Raw genomic sequence first — 21,616 nt, 5'->3', positions numbered from 1 at the left:
CTGCACTGGAGAAATCCCATGACTTTCTCATTAGCAGAGCCAACTTTCTTCATTATTTTACCTACTGCTTGATCAATTTAATAATTAGGTCCATAATAGCTCACTTTGTTCCTTCAACTTGCCCGTTTAAATTACATTAAAAACTGCCTTCTGCCCAACATTCTAGATGTAAAGCTATCCATTTGATCCCTTCTAAATAGCCTTGTTTCCTCCCTGGGTTTAAGAAAGTCCTCCTGTGTAGGCAGCTGAGTGACAAGTATTAAAGGTTAATGGGTTTCTGGAGAACACATGCTGGTTACATTAGAACCCAGCCTGGGAGAGAAGTCCTATGCTTCAAAGAGAACAATAGTATGTCTTTAACCGTCAACCCTTTTTAAATATAAAATACCTGATAACTCCCAGCTGGCTACAAAGGGTACAAACTGAATTGACTTAAAGACTTTTTTATATTACTATTTTGTATGGCTTATTATCTAATGAATAAAATTTTGGAAACCTGAGAAGGAATACATATATCACTAAGATAAACATAAAGCCCAGAAAAGTGTTATGGTAGTTAAACCTCAGTTCTATAATTCTGTTTTTTATGTTTATCTGTGTTCCCATGTGCATGGATTTTATGTGGGTGTGCTTTATGGAGAAAGAGTTGAGGTATGCTTTTGAGTCTAATGTAGTGGTAGAGAATATATTTCATTTTTTATGGAGACAGGTGACCCAGTTCACACTAATTGGAGTAGCTGTCATATGAGCACATAAATATTAGTACTCAAGTTGGAAATAAATACCAGTGTGCCAACTTGGCATAAAGACTCACCTGCCCGGATCTACGTTCCTTTCAGCAGCCCAGCTGCCTCGCAGGAGGTGCATAGGCACCAACATACTGCATTACTCTGTAGTGCTTGCTGAGTATAACTACTATCAATTTTCTACAAAATAAGTGCGTATGAGTGACCTGGGGGAAAGGTATGGGATTATTAAGTAATTGCTATTGTGCTACAGATTGCTAGCTCCAAGTGTAATTTCAGCACTCTACAATTCATTTTACCAATAAGAATACACAAAGACATCCACAGTGGTTTGGCCACATCTTCAAGCATAAATGAGTCTAGAACCATGTGTTGATAATCGGGCCCTAATTATGGTACTGTGGTGGGAAATATGAAGATAGTGAAAGAGTAAGTCTAAGCAATGCTCTTATTTGTTAGTTATCCATGCCATCTCTAAATACACTTTCTTAATTTCCTGATTAGAACTTTTGAGGGCTTCATGGTCTAAGCAAAGCAGCCACTTCCAAGATATGATTGATTAATTTCAATGAATTGAAATTTAGTGAAATAAAGAGAAGTTGTTTCTGGTTAAACGAACCTCATTCCAATTGTGTAGTTACTGCCCACGGATGGGGGCTACCTGAATTAACTCAGATGCAGAACACACCACACACTATGAAAGCTTTATTTGGCAGTAGTGGTCCAGAGTGAGCCTTCTGCACAACAGCTGGTGATTCTGAGGTAGCTGAGGGCTGTGCTGTGAGATACACAGCAGCATTCTGCATCTAGTCCAAATATCAGTAGCACCCCAACTGTGGTACTTCAAAATATCCCCTATCAGGTTAAATACCCCCACTGCTTCTCTTCTTCCTGAAAGGTTCTAAGTTAAATATATATGTATAATATATCATACATATATGTAAATGTATATATTGTACATTATACATACACATATATATATATACATATATGTATGTATGTATCTGTGTAAAAACCTTAACATTTTTTATCCCATCTTCTGAGAAACGGGTAATAGGCATTACAAGTTCTAAAATGATTCTCAAGGCATTCCAAAGATTCTGCTTCTTTCTGTTTGTAGACATGATAAAGTATAATGAGCCCAGTGCTTTGAAGACTATGTATGAGTCACTACATAGCAATGAGGCATGACACAAAGGTTTCCAGATTTTCACAGAGCAATCTGCAGAAAATTCTGGAGAGACAGCGTCTACAATGATCAACATAATCATAGCTCATTCAAACAATTGTGTTGTTGCTTACAATTTTCTAGAAATTTATCAATTTGAATAAAAATATAATGTTTAGTAAAGAAGTTTTATTCCTTTCATAATCATGTCAGTTTTTTCTGAGCCAAAGGTTTTGTTTTTCATCTGTTTTATACACATTAATATAACGTTTCAAAGGCCAGTCAAGCCTTTGTAGTGTTTGGGGTCCATTATTCTCACAAGGTCTAGATTCATTCATTGAAGGAAAAATGTATTCTATATGTTCAGAATGGTGTTCATGTATGGGTCTTTTCTGAAATATAGAATTCTGCTTGTCTAATTTAATAAAAAGATGTTATGTTACTATTTCTTGTTATTTTGTCTTATTTGAAAACACTTTAGCTTTTCCATCTTGAGGATAGTCTATAAGTATGAACAGCTTGAGTTTTGATTGTTCTGACACTGAGTCCCATCAAAAAAGCAGAAAAAGGAACCTGGAATTAAACCTTTTTTAACCCACTTTCTGTTATAATATTCAATGTTGTGGAATTTTGAATAATGTACATTTAGTGTCCGTGGAATATAGTATGAGAGTCTTTTCTCAGTAATCAGATTTCATGTATTAAAAAATTCTCTTTAGTTTTGAAGAAATTAAGTGCAAAAGTAATGTTTTATTTCCAACTATGTATAGGAAATTCACTTTAATTCAGTTCCTAAAATGTTTAGAACTTAACACCTTTAAAGTTGTATTTGATGACATCAAAACTGATTCATAGCATTGGGAAACACATGCTTACTACACTATTGCCATGAAAATTAAGATTTGATTTCCATATTCGACACTTACCCACTAAATAGCATTTAAAGCACTTTCCATTTATGTCTGTGAAGCTCACAGGGCACTTGATGGCAGTTGGACGTAGGCATAGATCATATTGCATGAACCAGTCAGCAACATAAGCCTATTTGTCACTTTTTGCCATTCTTAAAGTTTAGCTCCAACATTCATATGAACAACTCAGAAAGGGTGTAGTTCTTTGAAGTTTAACTATGATTGATTAGATGAAACTCATGCCAGCACTGGGCTGTGTACTACTTTAATCTTTTTGAAATGTGAATGAACAGCAGATGGCCTAATAAAGACACTCTGTGTGCTCACCCAGTACAGACTGGCTCTGAGGGAACTGGCTCAACATATTAGAACCCATATATGTGCAGTACATCTGTCATAGTCAAGGCAGATGACTAAAGGGGAGAAAAACTTCTGAATTTTTGGATACATTCCACTGTGGGACAAGCATTTGAATGAAATATTAAAATAACCTGACTTTCCCTATTAAGGCCTTCTCATTGATGGTTCTAAACAGGCTTGAAAATATAGCTGGTACAACATTTTACACTGCTTAAAATACAGTGGGTTATTACCCATGCACTCTATGCAGATTCTTTTTACCAGCACATTCTTGACCGTGCATTTTTAAGTACCTCTCTGATTGATAGGACAGAAGGAAATTGGAAACAGTAGCATTTTACAATTAGGGGATGACAGTTTGAACCTCAAACTTTTTAACGTCTATTTTAATTAGAATGAATATGAAGCCAGTATGTCAACATCATGCATATTTGGAGCTAAAATGTAAAGTTTGCACATTTAAAAACATTGACGTTTGTATTGCAAAAGTTTACTGTGTAACCAAACGATTTGCCAATAGGCTATCAGTATAGAAAGAAGAGCACACACTGACCTGAGGAAATGGGAGACTTACAGAGTGTTTGTGGGAGGGGTGAGTACTTCACGCTCTTGTAGCAAAACTTGAAACACTTTAAAATGAAGATGGTGTCTAATCAGCTGCTTCTTTGCGCAGTGAATGTGAGAAAGTGAGAGTCGCTGTTTAGTTTGCAGTTCCTTTAAGTAGGCGATGCACTCTCTAGTGAAGATGTGTAATGTTCCCTGCGCTGTCGTTTTGTGTCTTATAGTAATAACGAGTAGCGGCTACAGCCCCAGATCAGCACATCAGTATTCCCCACAGCTGTATCCATCAAAGTAAGTGCCTAGCACATTCGGTTTTGTCTGAGATATTTTGGGAATTACATGTGTTAATTTATATTTACATAACATGGCAACTTTAAATAGGAAACATTTATATAACTATTGAAGCAAACACTGGCGTTAGACTTGAAAGAGTTTATCTTACACGAGGGGGAAATAGAAATATCCCGTTTTTCTAGATAATTCCTTTCTTCTCTATGGTTCCATGCTCTGAGGAAAGCAAGAAGCATGTAGATAAACAAAGCCTCGAAATTTTTCTAACCAGGACACTCGGATATTATTATTGTTTTGAAATTTGGAGCATTTGGTGCACAAGTTTGAATTTTGTTGAGAAATCTGCAGTTTCCTACTATTCAAGGTCTTTGCTTCAAATGTTTACTGTGTAATGATTTTGTATGTTATCTTGAAAATAAGTAACTATCCTTGTTCGATGCTAACTGAAAGAATAATAGATAAACTTGAAATGTACTTTAGCTCTTAAGTGAATAAGCACTAAATTTGGGTTTTAAAATAAGTTTATACTCATTTATTTTCAAAGAAATTTTTTTTAAAAACAGTGATTATCCATATAAGAAAATGCATAGAAATCATATTTTACCCAAACATTAATATTTTATAATCCAGTAGATCACTTAGATTCCAAATTACAATAAACACACTTCTGAGAGTATTATGTTGTGTTTACAGCTGGTATAGTTGTCTGTTTTAAGGACACACTTTTGAGAGTACTGTGTCATTTTTATAACTGGTATAGTTGTCTGCTTTGAGGACACTATAAATGGTTCAAGATTTCAAGTTGAGCTTCATTGGATTAATGGGTTCCTATCTGAATTAGCTTGTTTAGCAGTTATGCCAAAATGTGAGCTTTCCTATACATGCACATTAAAATATACTGTTATGTATTCCACACCCAGGATGCCTTATATAGGCCAAAGACTAGATTCCAGTTGGGAACATTGTATAAAACAAGCCGACAGAGGGAATGGCATTCCATTTCTTTATGAGAAGACAAGTCCTTTTTTTCAAATTTCCAACTTTGCATAGAGAATTCTTGGAAAGGTTGTTAAGTAGACTTCTATGATTAATATACAGCACTAGGCCGCTGGTGGCAAGAGTAACTATGCTATGAGTAATTCAGCAGCTGGCTTATGGCCATTCTTCTCTGAAGGTATACTAAATGAAATGCTGGTACAGTTGTAAGAAATGCAGATCTAGAGGATACTAAACATGCCATCTAAACCCAATTGCTTATTTTAGAGATGCAATCTCATCTTCAAGCCTTTAAATTCTCTTTCTCGGGTCATCAAGCTGGGCTTGCATCAAAGCCTGGGCTCCTTTTTAAATTTTTATTCACTTTGTTTCAACTTTATTCATTTATGACAAGTTGGGGAAAGAGAGGGGGGATTTACTTCCTGGGTGTTATGGAATTTCACTGAATCGAAGCTGTCTTTGTTGCCACAGTAATGCTATTTTTCTGATATTTAGGCCCTATCCACACATTCTTTCTACACCAGCAGCTCAAACAATGTCGGCCTATGCAGGCCAGACTCAGTATTCGGGAATGCAGCAGCCAGCAGTGTACACAGCCTACTCACAGACAGGACAGCCCTACAGCCTGCCTGCTTATGGTAGGTAACATCTACCGTCTTCTCCTTTGGCAATAGCCGGGTAATCCCTATTGACTGGTAGATAGCTTTACATGCTAGTGGAAATCCCAGTTCAGGAGAGTCTCTTACTGGACAATTGTTTTCCGTGTGTGTTTTCTGAACAGATCTTGGTGTGATGTTGCCAGCCATCAAGACAGAAAGTGGGCTTTCCCAAACTCAGTCTCCATTACAAAGTGGCTGCCTCAGTTACAGCCCTGGATTTTCTACCCCACAACCAGGCCAGACACCTTATTCTTACCAAATGCCAGGTAAGTTAACAGGCATGAAACATGTTCCTGGGAGGGGAAAAAATAGATCCCTTAAATGTTCCTCTGTGACTTCAGTCCTAGGAACAGTGAGTCACAGAGACAGTTTCCAGCCTCATCACAGCTCACACCATTTCCTCAGAAAAGACAACTGGGCAGAACTCTGATGAAAATGTCTGGGTCTGGGTGTGGGAATGGGACTCAACACAAACACTTCAGGTTAAGCTTGGGCAGGAAATGAAGGCCAAGCAAAGCCACCTGAGAGCCACCAGGCTGGGCAGACAGAAGCCTGATGTCTTCCTAAGTGACTGTTTGGAGTGATTCAGGGTGCAGGGCTGGGGAGGCAGCTCTTCAGGTTCCCTCAGAAACCTTTGCTTGCTATCAGGAGGAGGCTGGAATTGAACACATCTTCTTTCAGATTTCTCAGTTTCAAATTTTAGTAACATCACAACAAAACTCAAGGAATGTCTCTCTCACTAAATTATACAAAGTGACATATTTTTAATCATTTCACAAAAAATATTGATCAAATAGAATGTGTTCTAATTTACACTTAGAAATTGTACCTATTTCTTGAGTGGGGTGTTATTGGACATGCACTTTAATATAGTATATAATTGCTACCCATTATTGTCCTCTCAGCTTCTCTGAGATCTGCTTACTTGATTCTACATGGTGAGGATTTATGAGTAATGCGTCTTTCTGTGCTTGGCTTACTTCACTTAGCACAGCATCCTCTTGTTCCATGCACACTGTCACAAGTGACTGAATTTCATCCCTTTACAGCTGAGTGAATATGGAAACTGATAAAATGCATTCTCTTTCTCTCTAGGCTCCAGTTTTGCACCATCATCTACTATTTATGCAAATAATTCCGTTTCCAATTCAACAAACTTCAGTGGCTCACAACAGGTACTGTGATTTTTGCATTATACTTTTTGAAATTTCTGTTGTATGTTAGAAGGTTTTCCTTATAATTTATAATTGTTTTATAATTCCATCTCTACCTTTCTAGTGCTCTTGGGAAGGGTCTTGTTTTCCTTTAATCTTTAAAAAGTTTTTAAATCATAATTACTTCCCTTTTGCCTCTATCCCCTCCCATAAGCCCCCCTTCTGCTGTCTCTTAAATTCATGGTCTCATTTTCCTTAACTTTAGATATATAGCCCTACATATATAAATGCAACCTGCTCAGTGTGTATAATGTTACTTTTTTGTCTATTTTGTTTCAAGGTTGGCCACTTGGTATTGGATACACAGTTGGAGAGCTCTTCCCTGGGGAAGGCTAGGGAAGAAATTACTTAAATACAATTTTATTAATTCTTTTTTTTTTCTTTTTCAAGAGAGGGTTTCTCTGTAAAATAACCCTGGCTGTCCTGGAACTCACTCTGTAAAACAGACTGGCCTGGAACTCACAGAGATCTGCTGCCTCTGCCTCTGCCTCTGCCTCCTAGTGCTGGGATTTAAGGCATTCTCCACCACCACCTGGCAGTGAATTCTTTAAGAATGTGATATATGTAATTTGAACTCAAATAGTTATTTTAGATTGCCTTGGAAGTGTACATGATCTTAAAATAGGGTTCTTTATTTAAAACTAAGGTAATAATTCAGTAGAGCTTTAAAAAAGTTACCTATTCAGAATTTTAGGGGTCTTATTTTATTGTCATTTACTGAGATTTGTTCATTATTAAATGATTGTTCATTAAACCCCTGAACTATGGCCATTTTAATCATGTGTCATGTTATCATGGAATATACTGCATGTCTTTATCTCAAAGCTATAGTAAACAATTTTATTTCCCTTGATAGAAAATTCTTACTTAAGGTAACATTACTTAATAAATTGAACTGGAAGCAATCGTAAGATTGTGGTGTACATTCTAAGACAGGATCCTTTCAATGCAGCAGCAGTAACTAAATAAAAGGCCTGCAGGAGTGCAGCTGCTTTTACATTTTAATAATTAGATCTCTTATTTCTTTTAGTAAATGTTTGATTTCTCTGCCTTCCTGAGATCTTTACTTTTCTCTGATCATGGAATGTGCCGCTTGTAGGTCTTAACTCTTCTCTTCATTTTGTTTGTTAATGTTTTCATGAGTTTTAAAATCAAGGATGATAGAGTTACACATGGACTTCTAGCAAATGTTCCTACATGAGCATCTTTGAACACAGAGGAGTAGCAATTATGCTGACACTTCAGGATTGTGCCCTTGTTTCCTGGTTCTCAACCATGCTCAGAATGACTGAGACTAGACAGACAGTATGCTCTTACTATAATGTCTTTGCTTTATGCCTTTTAAAGCGTAAGTTATTTCACAAATGCTTTCTCTTCAGATTTCATAAAAAGAATTCTATTATTTCCTTCTTGTAGTTTTAGTAGCATAACAAAAGGTTAAAAGGAAATTTTGTTAAAATATTATGCATCAAACTATCAGATAGACATAAGCAGTATAATTTGTGATTAATTTAAAATTACCTGATAGCACTATGTGTTCTGAAAGAAAAAGAATAAAGAAAAAGAAAAAAAATTCTGATGTCTTCTGCTAGAAAATAATTTACTTGTTTATTGAAACATAAGACATCTATTGAGCACTTGATATTCATCTTTTTTTTTTTTTTTGACTAGGAACTTAAAGTTCAAATATCATTAAATCTTTGTTTAGTGTGCTCTCAAAGTGGATAGTCCCTCTGAAGAAACAGTTAAGATACAACACAGAGAGAGGTAGACTAGGTGGCTGTAAGCACTGTGATACATACTTGATAAAAACATCATAAAGGAAACACAACGATCCCTGGAAAGATACAAAAACGATTCACAAAGGAGAGAAAACTTTACAAATGTCCCCAAAAGAGATTCAATTTTGTTTGAATACCAATTTATCAGTTTTAAAAAATGCTGAGTATCTGATAAACATAGGAAGGGCCTGGGGACGGTGGTGTGACTGAGTAGGCTTCGTTCCTTCCTCGTGGACCTTTCAGTCTCCAGAGCAAAGTAAACAACAAACTAGTAGTGAGCCAAAAGACTCTTCTAAAATGTTCATGGAAATCTAGCATTGCACAGAAGAGCATTGTTCACGACTTTCCTATGGGAGCTGTGAATAGGTCAGAAGTCATTGGAATTAGGTGATGAATAAGAACAAGAGGTTACAGGAAGACAACGGCAGCAAGAGTGAATGTGTCATTGACCTGGAGGAAGCCTGGAGCTCAGGTCACCCATGAGGGGAGTGGAGAGAAACAGCATAGACAATGGTAGACCAGGTCCAGTCATATAAGATCCTGTAAGCTTCATCATCTGGGGAGTCAACTACGGGTCACATCGGGCCTTGTAGTCTTCATTAAGAGTTCTGATTAGAGTCTAGGACCACTGGGAATAGTAATTTTTAATAGAATAGTATCATATAATATGTGCTTTGGAACAATCACTCTGAAGGAAGTTGAAATGGAAATGAGACAAATTAGAAAATAAGTGCAATAGCTTAAAAACTAAATGAAGAATGCTAAGATAAAGGCAGTTAAGAGTAGAAATAAGAAAAGTGGGGGAGAAATCTTGGAGATGTATCTGAATGAAGTCACCTCCTCCAGAGCCTGCTGCCAGATTTCCTGGTGTACACCACCCTTTTCTGGTGAGACCCATGGCAGGCTGGCAGAGCTATGACACACAGATGCTAGAGTTGACTTCCCAGGCTATCGCTAGAAAGTCTAGAAAGTCATGAGTTGTGTGACCAGGATGCAAGTCGAGCTCTGGCCTTGGTAGTTTTTAATATAAAATGGCAATAACAGTACCAAGGACAAGGTTCTGATTGGTCAGGGAGCAAACCCCAAGAACAACACCATGACCCAAAGATAGCATCACTCATCTGTCATCACTGTTTCAGTCTGAGAAAGAAGTGCTGCTAAAAACTGATCAAATATTGAGGCTTTCTACTTGGCTCACAGAATGAGATAGGGAACATCAGATCCAGAGATGAAGAGGCTAACAGAATTTCAGTTTTCTGCCATATTACTTAATGCTTCCTGGTAATATGCATGTTAGTTATACAGAGAAATTTTCTTTTTTGGAAATGACATCAAATATAGGTCTTTGTTCCCTTCAGAACTTACCATAACTGGGGATCTTCATTTTGACCAAGGATTTGTCATCACTGATAACATTTTTGGCTAAACCATGCTAGATATATTAAACACCGTTTATCACAAGCCTTTGCTCACCATTTCAATATGTAAAAGGCTATTGAAGGATCATTTTTTCAGCACTTTAAGGTTCTTTCTTTAATGGAAAACAGGTCGGGGGTGGGGTGTTTCAATGCTTTCATTTTCATGTGCAGCAAAGGAGAGAAACTGAATGATTTGTAAAACCTCACTGAAGACTTAAAGTTAAGCCTCAGGTAGCAGGTTGCTTGTGATGGCTAGGAAATCTGTTTATTTACTTTAAAATGCCTGCCAATGTCAAATAGAAAAGCAAGGCCTAGAAGAGGAATAAAACTTTAATAATATACATGTTGAGATCTGTGTCGAAGCCAGGACTATGTACAACTCCTGCTTGCCCGTTGTGTTAGACAATGTATAAAACTGGACTGAATGATTAGGGACTGACTACATTGCCTCTCCCCTTTCAGTGCATAATATTAATGGCATAAAACCTCATATTAGTAACTATAGAGGGTGAAATGAAGTATAAGCAAACCAGTCAGATGTGCATTCATGTATTAGACCTTGTTCACAAACCTATTAGAGAAATTCATTACTGCTGCATTTGGGAGATACCCAGAAGATAGGCTCCACTCATTAGCATCAGCTCCAAGCCTTGGACTGGAAAGTAATGGAGGTGAACACTATTCATTTAGTTACCATAGTGATGGTGTTTACTTGCTTTCTTGGACTATACTAGATGGTAATTTCTCTTCTATATCCACATGCCTTATTTATTTGTTTCAGGATTACCCAACCTACACAGCCTTTGGCCAAAACCAATATGCTCAGTATTACTCAGCATCCACCTATGGGGCATATATGACATCAAACAGCACAGCTGATGGCACCCCATCATCAACCTCAACTTATCAGCTGCAGGACTCTCTCCCAGGACTGACGAGCCAGCCAGGTACAGATCTTCACCCAGGTGAAATGCCTCGAAGTGTGCTGTGCTGTCTAATACATGGAAGAAAGGGAGCATTGCAGAGACCTGCCTGGAAACTGCCAGACAGTCACGCTAATGATGAATGAGTTTTAGCTCACTGCATAAGATGAGGCTCCTAGGCATTTCAGAAATTCCCTTTTGAGATGTGAGACAGGCGGGGGATTTTAACCTCAAAATGATGGTGTATATAAGAATATCAATATGGCTATATGGATCTTTTGCCAGATCCATTCTGGCAAACACAGCCGACAACACAGAACAGCTGCAATATTATCTCTCTGGCGTGTAGTTGGGGTTGTTTTCTTTTTGCAAGAGGGACTCCAAAACTCCTTTATCTTGTGAGTCATCAGTAACTCTAGCCAGTCAACATTCCTACATTCCTAGGATTTGGAGGATCAGTGGTAGGAAGTTTAATATCTTTGCCTGATCAGTGAATAGTTAAAGTCTATTGCATGTTTTTTTTTTCCACTGTCTGAAGCCTGCTGTCCTCTTGTTAGAATTATATTTGCTACCCAGACTTTAAAGCTTTAAAGCCAGCTAAACCATCATTCAGCATCTTCCCCATCCAAACACCAATTAACTACCCTGGAGGAAATACAAAGATGGTTTTAAAATTATAAGAAAAAGTAAAGGAATTGGAATAGACTTTATATATATATATATATATAAATGAGAACTAAGTTGGAAGAATGACATGGCCTCATCATAAGACTTGCTAAGTACAATAACCGATGCTCGACAGTGATGAGCACACATGCATGGGAAGAGCAGTGAAAGGGAATGGAAAACCCAGGGATGGACTCAGACATGACTGAGAAATGACTGGTGGATGCTGTGTGGAGAATTATAATTAAACAATCCTAAAAATTTTAGAGCAAGGATTATAGAAACCCTTAAAAGCAAAGGAGTAATAAATTGGATTTAATGGTATTGGTGGCTCACACCTTTAATCCCAGCACTCAGGAGCAAGAGGCAGGCGGATCTCTGTGAGTTCAAGGCCAGCCTGGCCTACAAGCTACTTCCAGGAAAGGCTCCAAAGCAATACAGAGAAACCCTGTCTCGAAAAACAAAAACAAACAAATAAACAAAATTTTAAAAACAGCAAAAAAAAAAAAAAAAAAAGTTTATCTTTGAAAGACACTTAAAATTACCAAAAGGCAAGCTACAGTTGCCTACAATTTTTTTGTAATCTAGCCTATATAAATGATTTTCAAAAATCAAAACATGAAATTGTTGGGGTTCTTTTGTATGTTTTTTGTTTTTGTTTTAATTTTATGTGTGTGGCTGTTTTCCAAGCCAATTAATTATGCCTGTGCCACATGCATGCAATACCTACAGAGGCCAGGAGAGGGCGTTGGGTACGCTGGGACTCAAGCTACAGACCTTTGTGAGCAGTCATGTGGGTGCTGAGAATTGAACTCCAACTTATTTGATTGCGTAAGTAATGATGGTGTCCTCGGTCATTTGGCTGCTGTGCGATTGACACAGCAGGAGATCGGTACCAGAAGCAGTGTGGCCATCTGTTCAGCCCCCGAATCTATTCTATTTTATAAATAGTAGTGAGTTCAAAGTGTATTTTTCTGACTTCAGGTTTTTTTTTCTTTCAACTTCTTTTCTGATTTCTTTTTTATCCAGTTTGGGAGGGAAAACACAGAAATGTGACCAAAATACTATAGATTATTTCTAGCTAGAATAGTAAGAAGAAGACAATCCAATATCATCAATCAAATCATTATTTATTTAGTCGCTGACCCCAATCGTGTGCTAGAAAATGATATTTCATCAGTGACTATGGTCTCTGCATAAAAATAGCTTGGGTTTGAATAAAAAGAAGGCATGTAAACAATTAGCAATAAGTATGAGAAGGGAAAATCTCAGATACTTAGCAAAGGTTAGGAAGTAAACCACTTTGGATATAACGAAGCAGCAAAGTTCACCCTCTCCACCAAATAATGGTCAAGATGCACTTATATCAAGAATTGTGAAATGGCCACATTAATTTTACTTCTGTGTTTGTGGTACTGAGTAGTTTACCATCCATCAATGTTTTTGTCATCTCAGTTAAACATACTCAACTAAAGTCCAAAACTATTAAATAGAAAAATAACAAAATTTAAAAAGTTTTTTAACAACTTTTAGTTCAGACTATAAAATATTTTCCCTTTTATTTTTTTATTAGTATCTCATTGTGCTTAATTTATACATTAAACTTTGTCATAGGCATGTATGTGTAGAAAAAAAAACAATATTATGGTGTTTGACATTTTTAATGCCTTCCAGGGTCTGTGTAGCATCATGAGAATATGTTCTCTGTGGTTGAAGGGAGATACTACATCATCTCTTTTTAGCGATTTTATCATTACAATTGGTTTCTATGCGTGTTTATGTGTACAGATATGCGTGAATGCACATGCAAATAGCCATGCTCATGCACACAAGCACAGCATGCATGTTGAACTGGGAAGACAATTTTATAGCAGTCAATTCTCCACTACATGGATCCAGAAAATCAAATTCAGATCATCAGATTTGGTGGGAAATCCCTTTACCCACTGAGCTGTCTCACTGGTCCTAGTATATCATTTTTAGCTTTAGACCCAGCAAAAGTATTATAGACAGTGCAGTTTGTCTTTGATGACCCTAAATTACGGTTTACATCTTCTTTTTCCTCATGCATTTTTCCTTTCATGAATACACAGCTCATCTTTACTTCCTGGCCCTTGTTTCTCTTAGATCTTTTGTTCAGGCTTTTCTCCATCCTCTGCCTCTCTGAGCTCTGAACCAAAGGCAGACAGAGCCAGTTCCAAGCAGAGATCGGTAAAGCAGTTGGGGCCCCAGATCTAAGTAAGTGCTCAACCTCAAGACCTTTCAACTTTCTGCCCTATGAGCCTTACTGGTTAATCCCAGCCTTCCTCACTTGTTCCAAATCTGCCTTTATCTTCTTTTATCTTAGCAACTATCTGGCTTTAATTGAAAGATCTGTCAGAATCCATATTTAGTAAGTAGTAGGGATGCTGCAGACAAAATGATGATTGGCTCATCCTTCTACAGCACTGAAGAGATTTCCCCAGTGAGAATGCATGGGGACAAAATCTCAGAAGTGTTTCTCATCTGGGTTCAGAGGCAGAAACAGACAAGATAAAGTGGGTGCATCTGAACTGACCAGGCTACAGCTATCATGAATGAAAACTGTTTGCACACTCAGTATGCTAGGTGAGGTGTATAGCTCTAGTTCAAGTTTGATTTCATTCAAATTTCTATCTAATCACAGCAAAGTTTCTCCCTCAGGGAGAATTTCCATTCCCAATACTAAGAGTATCTCTTTTGTTAATGTTAAGAAAATACTGAATGCAAGCAAGTGCTGGTGCTGCGTGGCAGGCTATGAGGAGGGACATAATTCAAGGCAATATTGCTATCTGCACCATCAGAATGCATTTCTTCCTCATCTATTGGTTGCTGTTGTCAATATTATTCTCACATGTGATTGATGAGGAATTTTATAATCTTCTTCCATCTTTTCTCAAAGTGGTTTTTAGACTAATTTTAGCCTTTTCAGATCTGGCATGCATCTAAAAGCAAATAAATTCATAACTATAGGCTTTTTCTTTATTAACGGTTAAACCTGATGGATTTAGTTCCAAGGCAGGAAAAAAATTCCCCATTAAATGATTGTGCATTTTTATGCTTACAGACTAGACCTGACAATCAGATCCACAATTTTTTATAGAACATTCACTGTGGACTTCCATGTTTAAAATAGAAACATACCTCTCCTTGTATTCAATAAGCAACAGCTGCTTGCTCTGATTTACAGATAAACCTAATGAAATAAAGTTGGAGCTAAATATCCAGAACGTACAAAGGGCAGTTCTTCATTACTATACTGATTAAAGGGTAATTATTCAATCGCCTAGAAAAGCCCAAGGCAGCTGGTAATAACTGATATTATTTAGAAATTGCAAATAGCATTCAGTTATTTATTTTACTTTATTAGGTAGTTTGACAATGGATTTAAAGACACACTATCACACTGATTAAAAGCAGACATTCCTAGTTCATTATCCTTATGAAGATCTTTCTCTGCCTTTTACATGAAGTTTATCGAAGGTAAATTTGTGGTTTTGATTTGCATTCTGAAAGTTAGAATTGAAGATGAAAGATATTTTAACAGTTCCTCCTTACAAATATTTTAAACATTTAAAAATTAAGTGTAGTTAATAATGTGTAGCAATATTTTCCTTGACTATGAGATCTAGATAAACACCTTAGGGCATTAGCTAACTGAACTTACCAAATGCTCAGGTTGAATGGAGGATCTGATAAATCCCTGCACTCTCAAAAAGGAAGCTAGCTCCTCGGGCATGACTCAACAGCCTTTAAATGACTTCTCAAAGCAGAGTGCAACATCTTTTCCAGGATCGCTTGAACATCTGCCTTTACCACATATGTCTTGTTATTTTGCCCTTGTGAAATTTGGCAGAGATACCAGAATCAGCATCTTTAAACCAGTGTCAATAACTGTTCAATGACCCTTATATTCTCAGTCCTGGCTTCATTCTTCAACGGAAGAGAAGACAACATCTTCAAACCTTACAGTGATCAGTCTCTCTGTGAATGCATGTCCACTACTACCCAGGAAGGACTCTTTCACTTTTCCAACGTGTTTTTGATGAATGTGTAGGTCTCTTCTGGCAATACAACAGTTAAAACTTATATGACTCCTTTGGAAGTTTCAAGTTGGAAATTAAAAACCCGTATTTGTCATGCATGACATATTGTTTGAAAATTTGCATATATAGTGAAATGACTACATGCAGATAACTTACATATGTAATACTTTGTATGCTTTGCTTCTGTGGTGATGATGAATCACCTGAGCTAAAATTTGTTAGCTCACAAATGTTCAAAGCTGTAATACATTGTAATTAGCAAACTTTCCACACAGTACAACAAACATGGCATCTTAACCTACAAATATGGCATCCATTTTCTGACATTTCCCCTTTACCTAGGTCATTCCCACTCACTCTGGTATCCACTGTTCTACAGTCTATTTCTTTTTTGGTTTTTTGAGACAGTGTTTCTCTGTGTAATGGCCTTGGGTTTTCTGAAACTCGCTCCGTAGACCAGGATGGCCTCGAACTCATAGAGATCTACCTGCTCTTGCTCCTGGATTAAATACATGAGCCACCACCAATCAGCCTACACTCCATTTCCATGGAAACATATTGTCCATACTCAATATGGGAATGAGATCTTGTAACATTTGTATATATATTCCTGACTTATTTCACGTAGTATAATGGCCTTTTGGTGCCATCTGTGTTGTCCCAAAAGGGAAAGATTTCTCTAATCTTTGAGGTTTAATACTGTGTGTGTGTGTGTGTGTGTGTGTGTGTGTGTGTGTGTGTGTGTGTCTGCGACTCTGTATCTGTGTGTGTCTGTCTATGTGTGTCTATCTGTCTCTCTGTGTGAGTGTGTCTGTCTGCGTCTCTCTATCTCTGTTACGAGTAAGGTTTTTCCTGCCAGCCTGGATCCATCGTGGTGCCAGCCCCAATTAACATACAGAGACTCTGTATATGTACTACATTATACATTACATTTCTAAATAAGCTATACAAACAAGAGGATAAATATACATATCACAAAATTGACCTTAAATTGTATCAATAAATGAAAATCCATTCCGAAACAAAGTATGAATATCCATATCATAATTCCCTTTTTACCTTTAAAAAGATTGGTTGTGGTCATTAACCATTTATAACCAAGTCCATTTAAATGAAAACAAACATTTATAAACAATATTTGGGAATTTGGACGTCGTTCTTTCCAAACTGCTTCCTGCTGATGGGGGCACTATCATGGGGATCTTAAGAAGACACAGAAATCCTGGCTTTAGTCTGCAAGGCTGCCTTGTCTGAGGTGTTTTGAATGTTGGATCACCAGGAACTATTTCAGGGGGTCTGGTTTGATCAAACTATGTTAGTCTGGAAGGAATCCACGGCTTTTCATTTTCTGTGGAAATAAAAATAGAAATCCTTTTCCTCAGTAACTTGTCCTTAGACTTAAATTTTAAAGTCTAAGAATTTTTAAAATATATAAATTGGACTGATCCAGCAGCATTTGTTTTAACAGTTGTTGTTATTTCCTCAGCAGTCAAACGACACAAAGACAATATAATACCGTACAGTATCGAGATTCTCTCCATCTTTATGTGGCTTTTTTATTACTCTGTTTCTTTTACTTCTATTTTTTTTTTTTTTTCATTTTTTGAGACAGGGTTTCTCTGTGTAACTTTTATCTGTCCTGGAATTCACTCTGCATACCAGGTTTACTTTGCAATCACAGAGATCTGCTTGCCTCTGTCTCCCGGGTGCTGGGATTAAAGGCGTGTGCCACCAAACCCAGCTCCTCTCTGTCTTTTTATTGTTTTTCTCTCCCAAGCCTATGTATATTTTAAAACACGCTGTAAACCTTTAGCTTTTTCTTAATGTGAATCTGTCTTTACTGCAAATCTTTATCTTTTTCTGGTCACGAGTCTTTTATCTGGTAAACAACAACATTGCTAAAATAAAATCCACAGTTGTTTTAGCTGCTGTCTATCCAAGATGGTGGCGGCTATTTTACCGCCAGCACTCAGAGCTGTGCTCACTGCATTGGTCTACGCAGCCATTCAGCAACATGTTGCTGGCTTGGAGGTGTGGTCCCTGCCATTGCCAACTCTCATACACACCAATAAATTGTTAGCAGTGCTTCTTCAAAGCCATGCCGTTTTTTGCCGCTTATGCTCAGTCAGGAAACCTCCCTTAAAGGAACCTCGAAAATCTTTGTATCACACAAAACAGAGTCCAACCCAGAAACATGTTGTTAGCAAGAAGCCTTGCTTGTCTTTGTTCTTTTATTTCTAAAACTGTTTTTTAAGCTTTTGTTAAATTTTAAGTGGAAGTCCTTATTAGTCACGTTGGGCACCACAATATTAAGAATAGGTTTTTTTCTCTGCCGCCTGGTCTCACCACAGCACCAGCCCCAATTAACATACAGAGACCCTGTATTCGATATAATTCTGTTGGCCAGTTACTAGTTTCTTATCGGCTAGCTGTGTCTTAATTATTAACCTATTTCTATTCATCTAAGTGTTCCCACGTGGTCTCATCTTACTGGCGAGTAGGGCTGGTGTTCTGCTCCCTCCAGACTCCTCCCTACTACTTCCTTGAATCTGCCTTGTTTCCTAGTCCCGCCTTGTCTCCTAGTCCCGCCTATCTTGCTTTCCTATTGGCCAACACTGCTTTATTCATCAACCAATAAGAGACACATATTTATTGAATGACATCTCCCATCATGTCTCTGTGTGTGTGTCTGTAGTATATGTGTCACTTTCTTCATCCACACATCCTGTGCTTTGATATTTAGGTTGACCCCATTTCCTGGGGCAGGAGAATTCACTTCTCCGTGAGATGAGCTGCTTTATTGATCCCAACACAGAGAAGTCAACTCTGACACACACACACACACACACACACACACACACACACACACACACCCCAAAAATGGATCCAAAAAGCTATATTTTTATACTTTTGAGTAAATATACATGCATATATGTGTAGCAAAAAATAAGAGAAAATAAACTATCGATTTGAAAGTGGGGATGGGAAAAGATAGCTGGAGGGAAGAAAGGAAAAGAGGAATGTAATGTAATTCTCTTTTAGTCAAGCTGTATTTAAAATTATTTTTCAATAAATCTAGGGAGGCAGATATGTCTTAACAGAATAGCTAGGTCATTCACACAATCTGTCTTTATTTTTGAGGTATTTCTATGTTACCCTCTTAATGCCACAGTCACAGGGATCTTTTTGTCCACATCAACTCTAACTTTAAGTATCTTTTCTCCTCTTTGATGATAAACACCCTAATAAGTGGGAATTTAAGTATGTAGTTTGAATTTGCATTTCTTTAATAATTGCTTAGCTTTTCTCATATACCGATTGACCATCTCTATATCTACTTTTGAGAAATGTATACTCGGGACCCCTGTTTCTTGTTTCAGTCAGGTTATTTTGTGGCCTTACTACTGGGTGGTTTGGGTTCCTTATATGTTTTAGATATGTCAGATGCATGAATTCCAAATATTTTCTTTCATCCTAGTGGGCTGTTAGAGGACTCTCTTGATCAGTAGGAACTGGTGCTATTTGGAGGAGTAAGTATGAGCCTAGCAGTTAAAACAAAACTTCTGGAATCACATCAATGCCACCAATTATCAGCAGATTTTTGTTGGCTAACTAAGTATAACATGTCACCAGCTTTTTCCATAATTATAAGATAATAATGAGGACATAAGCTCTGTGTTAGGTGAGGTGTAATTCTCTCTACATGTCTCTCTGTCTGTCTGTCTTTGTTTCTGTCTCTGTCTCTGTGTCTCTCTCACACACATGCATATATACACACACACACATGTTCACAACGAACAAATCAGTAAGAAAACAGGTTTTAAATGATTGAACATATTCCTCATTATTACTCATCAAGAAAATTCTATTTAAAATAATACCTTCCCACCATATATCCTCAAAGTTTGAAATAAAGACTAACAATACCAGGGAGTAGCAAGGAACAATGGGGGGGTGATGCTAGGGGGTGGGGGCGGGGTAGCGAGTTGATACTTTCACTCTGTGTCTATACACGATGAGTGTATGTCTTCCTTACCCAGCAATGCCAGTGCTGGGTGTAGATAGATACCCAAGAGTGGGGAGAGCTCACTTGCACACAGACAGCACATTCCATCAGATTTACTTACAATCACCTAACAGTGTTGCTGATGTAAATGACATTCATCAGAAAGGATAAAGAATGACATATGTACTTGAGGGAATTCTAGGCAAATTAAGGAAAGAACAAACAATCACTCTGAGTTCTCACCAGCATAATGAGCTGAGAATGAAGCCAGACACATGGTTTTTTTTGTTTTGTTTTTTTTTTTAAACACACTTCTTTGTAAAAAGCAGTGTATACTTAGACTAAGAGTTTAATTAAAATGGGGTTGTCCTTCACAGTTTTCTCTGAAGGTCTGGTTTACCTTCATGAAAGCACTTTTGTCCATATTTTCTCTCTATTCTTCAAGTACTTTTAAGATCCTAACATAACTGGCCAAGAATCAGTAAGAACAGATTCTTCTGTGTCTAGAAATCCACACACTTCCTGTGACCCCATTTTTCCCTTCAACACTGTGATAGTTGCTGAATATCAGGTTTAAATGGCTGACTTCTTCCTACTAAATTCTTTCAGTATGGACCATACCAGCTTCCCTATCTGCAGTTTAAGACACCAATTTGCAATTTTCTCTTCTTTCAATTCTTACACTGCTACCAAAACTAAAAAGCTACTTTGCTATCTGTAACAGCTTAAAATTGATCTATAAAATTCTTAAAAAGCCAAGGGTCATATGTATATCTGTTATTCCAGCGCTTGGGCAGAAAAAGCAAGAGGATCAGTAGTTCTGTGTTATCCTTAACTACACAGGGAGTTTGTGACCAGCATGAGACATCATCTCAAAAAACACAAAACATAAATAAATAAATAAATAAATAAATAAATAAATAAATAAATAAAACAATGAGTGTGTGTAGGATAGGGCTGCAAAAAAAAAAAAATGTTTTATAAATGCCATCCCAAAATAGTTTTTTTTAAGCTACTTTAAAAGAAAATGTTTTAATTTAAATTAGAAACAATCTTGTTTTACATATCAATCCCAGTTCCCTTTCTCCCCCATTCTATCCCCTTTCTGATTCCCAGGGAGGCTGAGGCCTACCATGGGGAATCATCAAAGTCTGTGGCTTCCCATGTGTCTAGGCCTAGAGAGTGTCCCTCTATGTGGAATGGGCTCCCAAAGTCCATTCCTATACTAGGGATAAATACTGATCCACTACCAGAGGCCCCACAGACTGCCCAGGCCTCCTAACCGACACCCACGTTAAGCTATTTTTAAATTAAGAGTTGATATGGGACCAAAAAGATAGCTCAGAGGTTGAGAGCACTTCCTGATCCTGCAGACAAACCTGAATGTGGTTCCCACTACCCATGTCTGGTGGCTCACAAACAGCTCAGAGCATCTGAGGTAATCTTCTGGCTTTCATGGACACAAGTGTACATGTACACATATCCACACCCACATCCAGCCATACACATAAATAAAAATCAAATTTGAAAGTAAGAATTCATTTGAAACATGTTATTTAAAGGAGGCTATTAGATTTTCAAGATATAGTAACCTAAGGAAATTTGTCTTTCACTCTAACAATGGAAGGCAGAAATAGGTTTGTGTTGAGTTGGTTTTGTGCTGACCATCTACAGCTGAGCATGGAATCTGTCTTATGTATGGTTTGTATACCTAGTGAGTCTCCATTAGAGAAAACTAATTTTTCATTTTCGAGTAGTTTTCAGTTGGAGATAGCATATGTGTTAGAAATGGGGGCTTGTGTCCACTTGCTCTCTCAGCTCTGGATTCCATCAGGCCCAGACCTGTGCAGGC

General features: G+C 37.4%; 1 protein-coding gene across 7 annotated transcripts in view; it reads left to right on the top strand.

Moving 5' to 3' along the window:
- The window catches only part of Eya4 (EYA transcriptional coactivator and phosphatase 4), a 207,497-nt gene that overhangs the window by 153,607 nt on the left and 32,274 nt on the right, over window positions 1–21,616 (top strand). For 4 of the 7 annotated variants that reach the window (XM_051175388.1, XM_051175387.1, XM_051175391.1 and 1 more), the window contains 5 exons: window positions 3,971–4,037; window positions 5,529–5,671; window positions 5,815–5,958; window positions 6,788–6,867; window positions 10,887–11,052. In XM_051175388.1, the coding sequence (XP_051031345.1) occupies window positions 3,971–4,037; window positions 5,529–5,671; window positions 5,815–5,958; window positions 6,788–6,867; window positions 10,887–11,052 (600 nt within the window). Of the gene's footprint in view, window positions 1–3,970; window positions 4,038–5,528; window positions 5,672–5,814; window positions 5,959–6,787; window positions 6,868–10,886; window positions 11,071–21,616 lie in introns of all 7 variants that reach the window. The other 3 variants (XM_051175386.1, XM_051175385.1, XM_051175389.1) reach the window with 1 other exon arrangement.

This window comes from Phodopus roborovskii, unplaced genomic scaffold, assembly GCF_943737965.1.
Source record: "Phodopus roborovskii unplaced genomic scaffold, PHOROB, whole genome shotgun sequence".
Lineage (NCBI taxonomy): Eukaryota > Metazoa > Chordata > Mammalia > Rodentia > Cricetidae > Phodopus > Phodopus roborovskii.
This window is presented reverse-complemented; position numbering and strand designations above follow the sequence as displayed.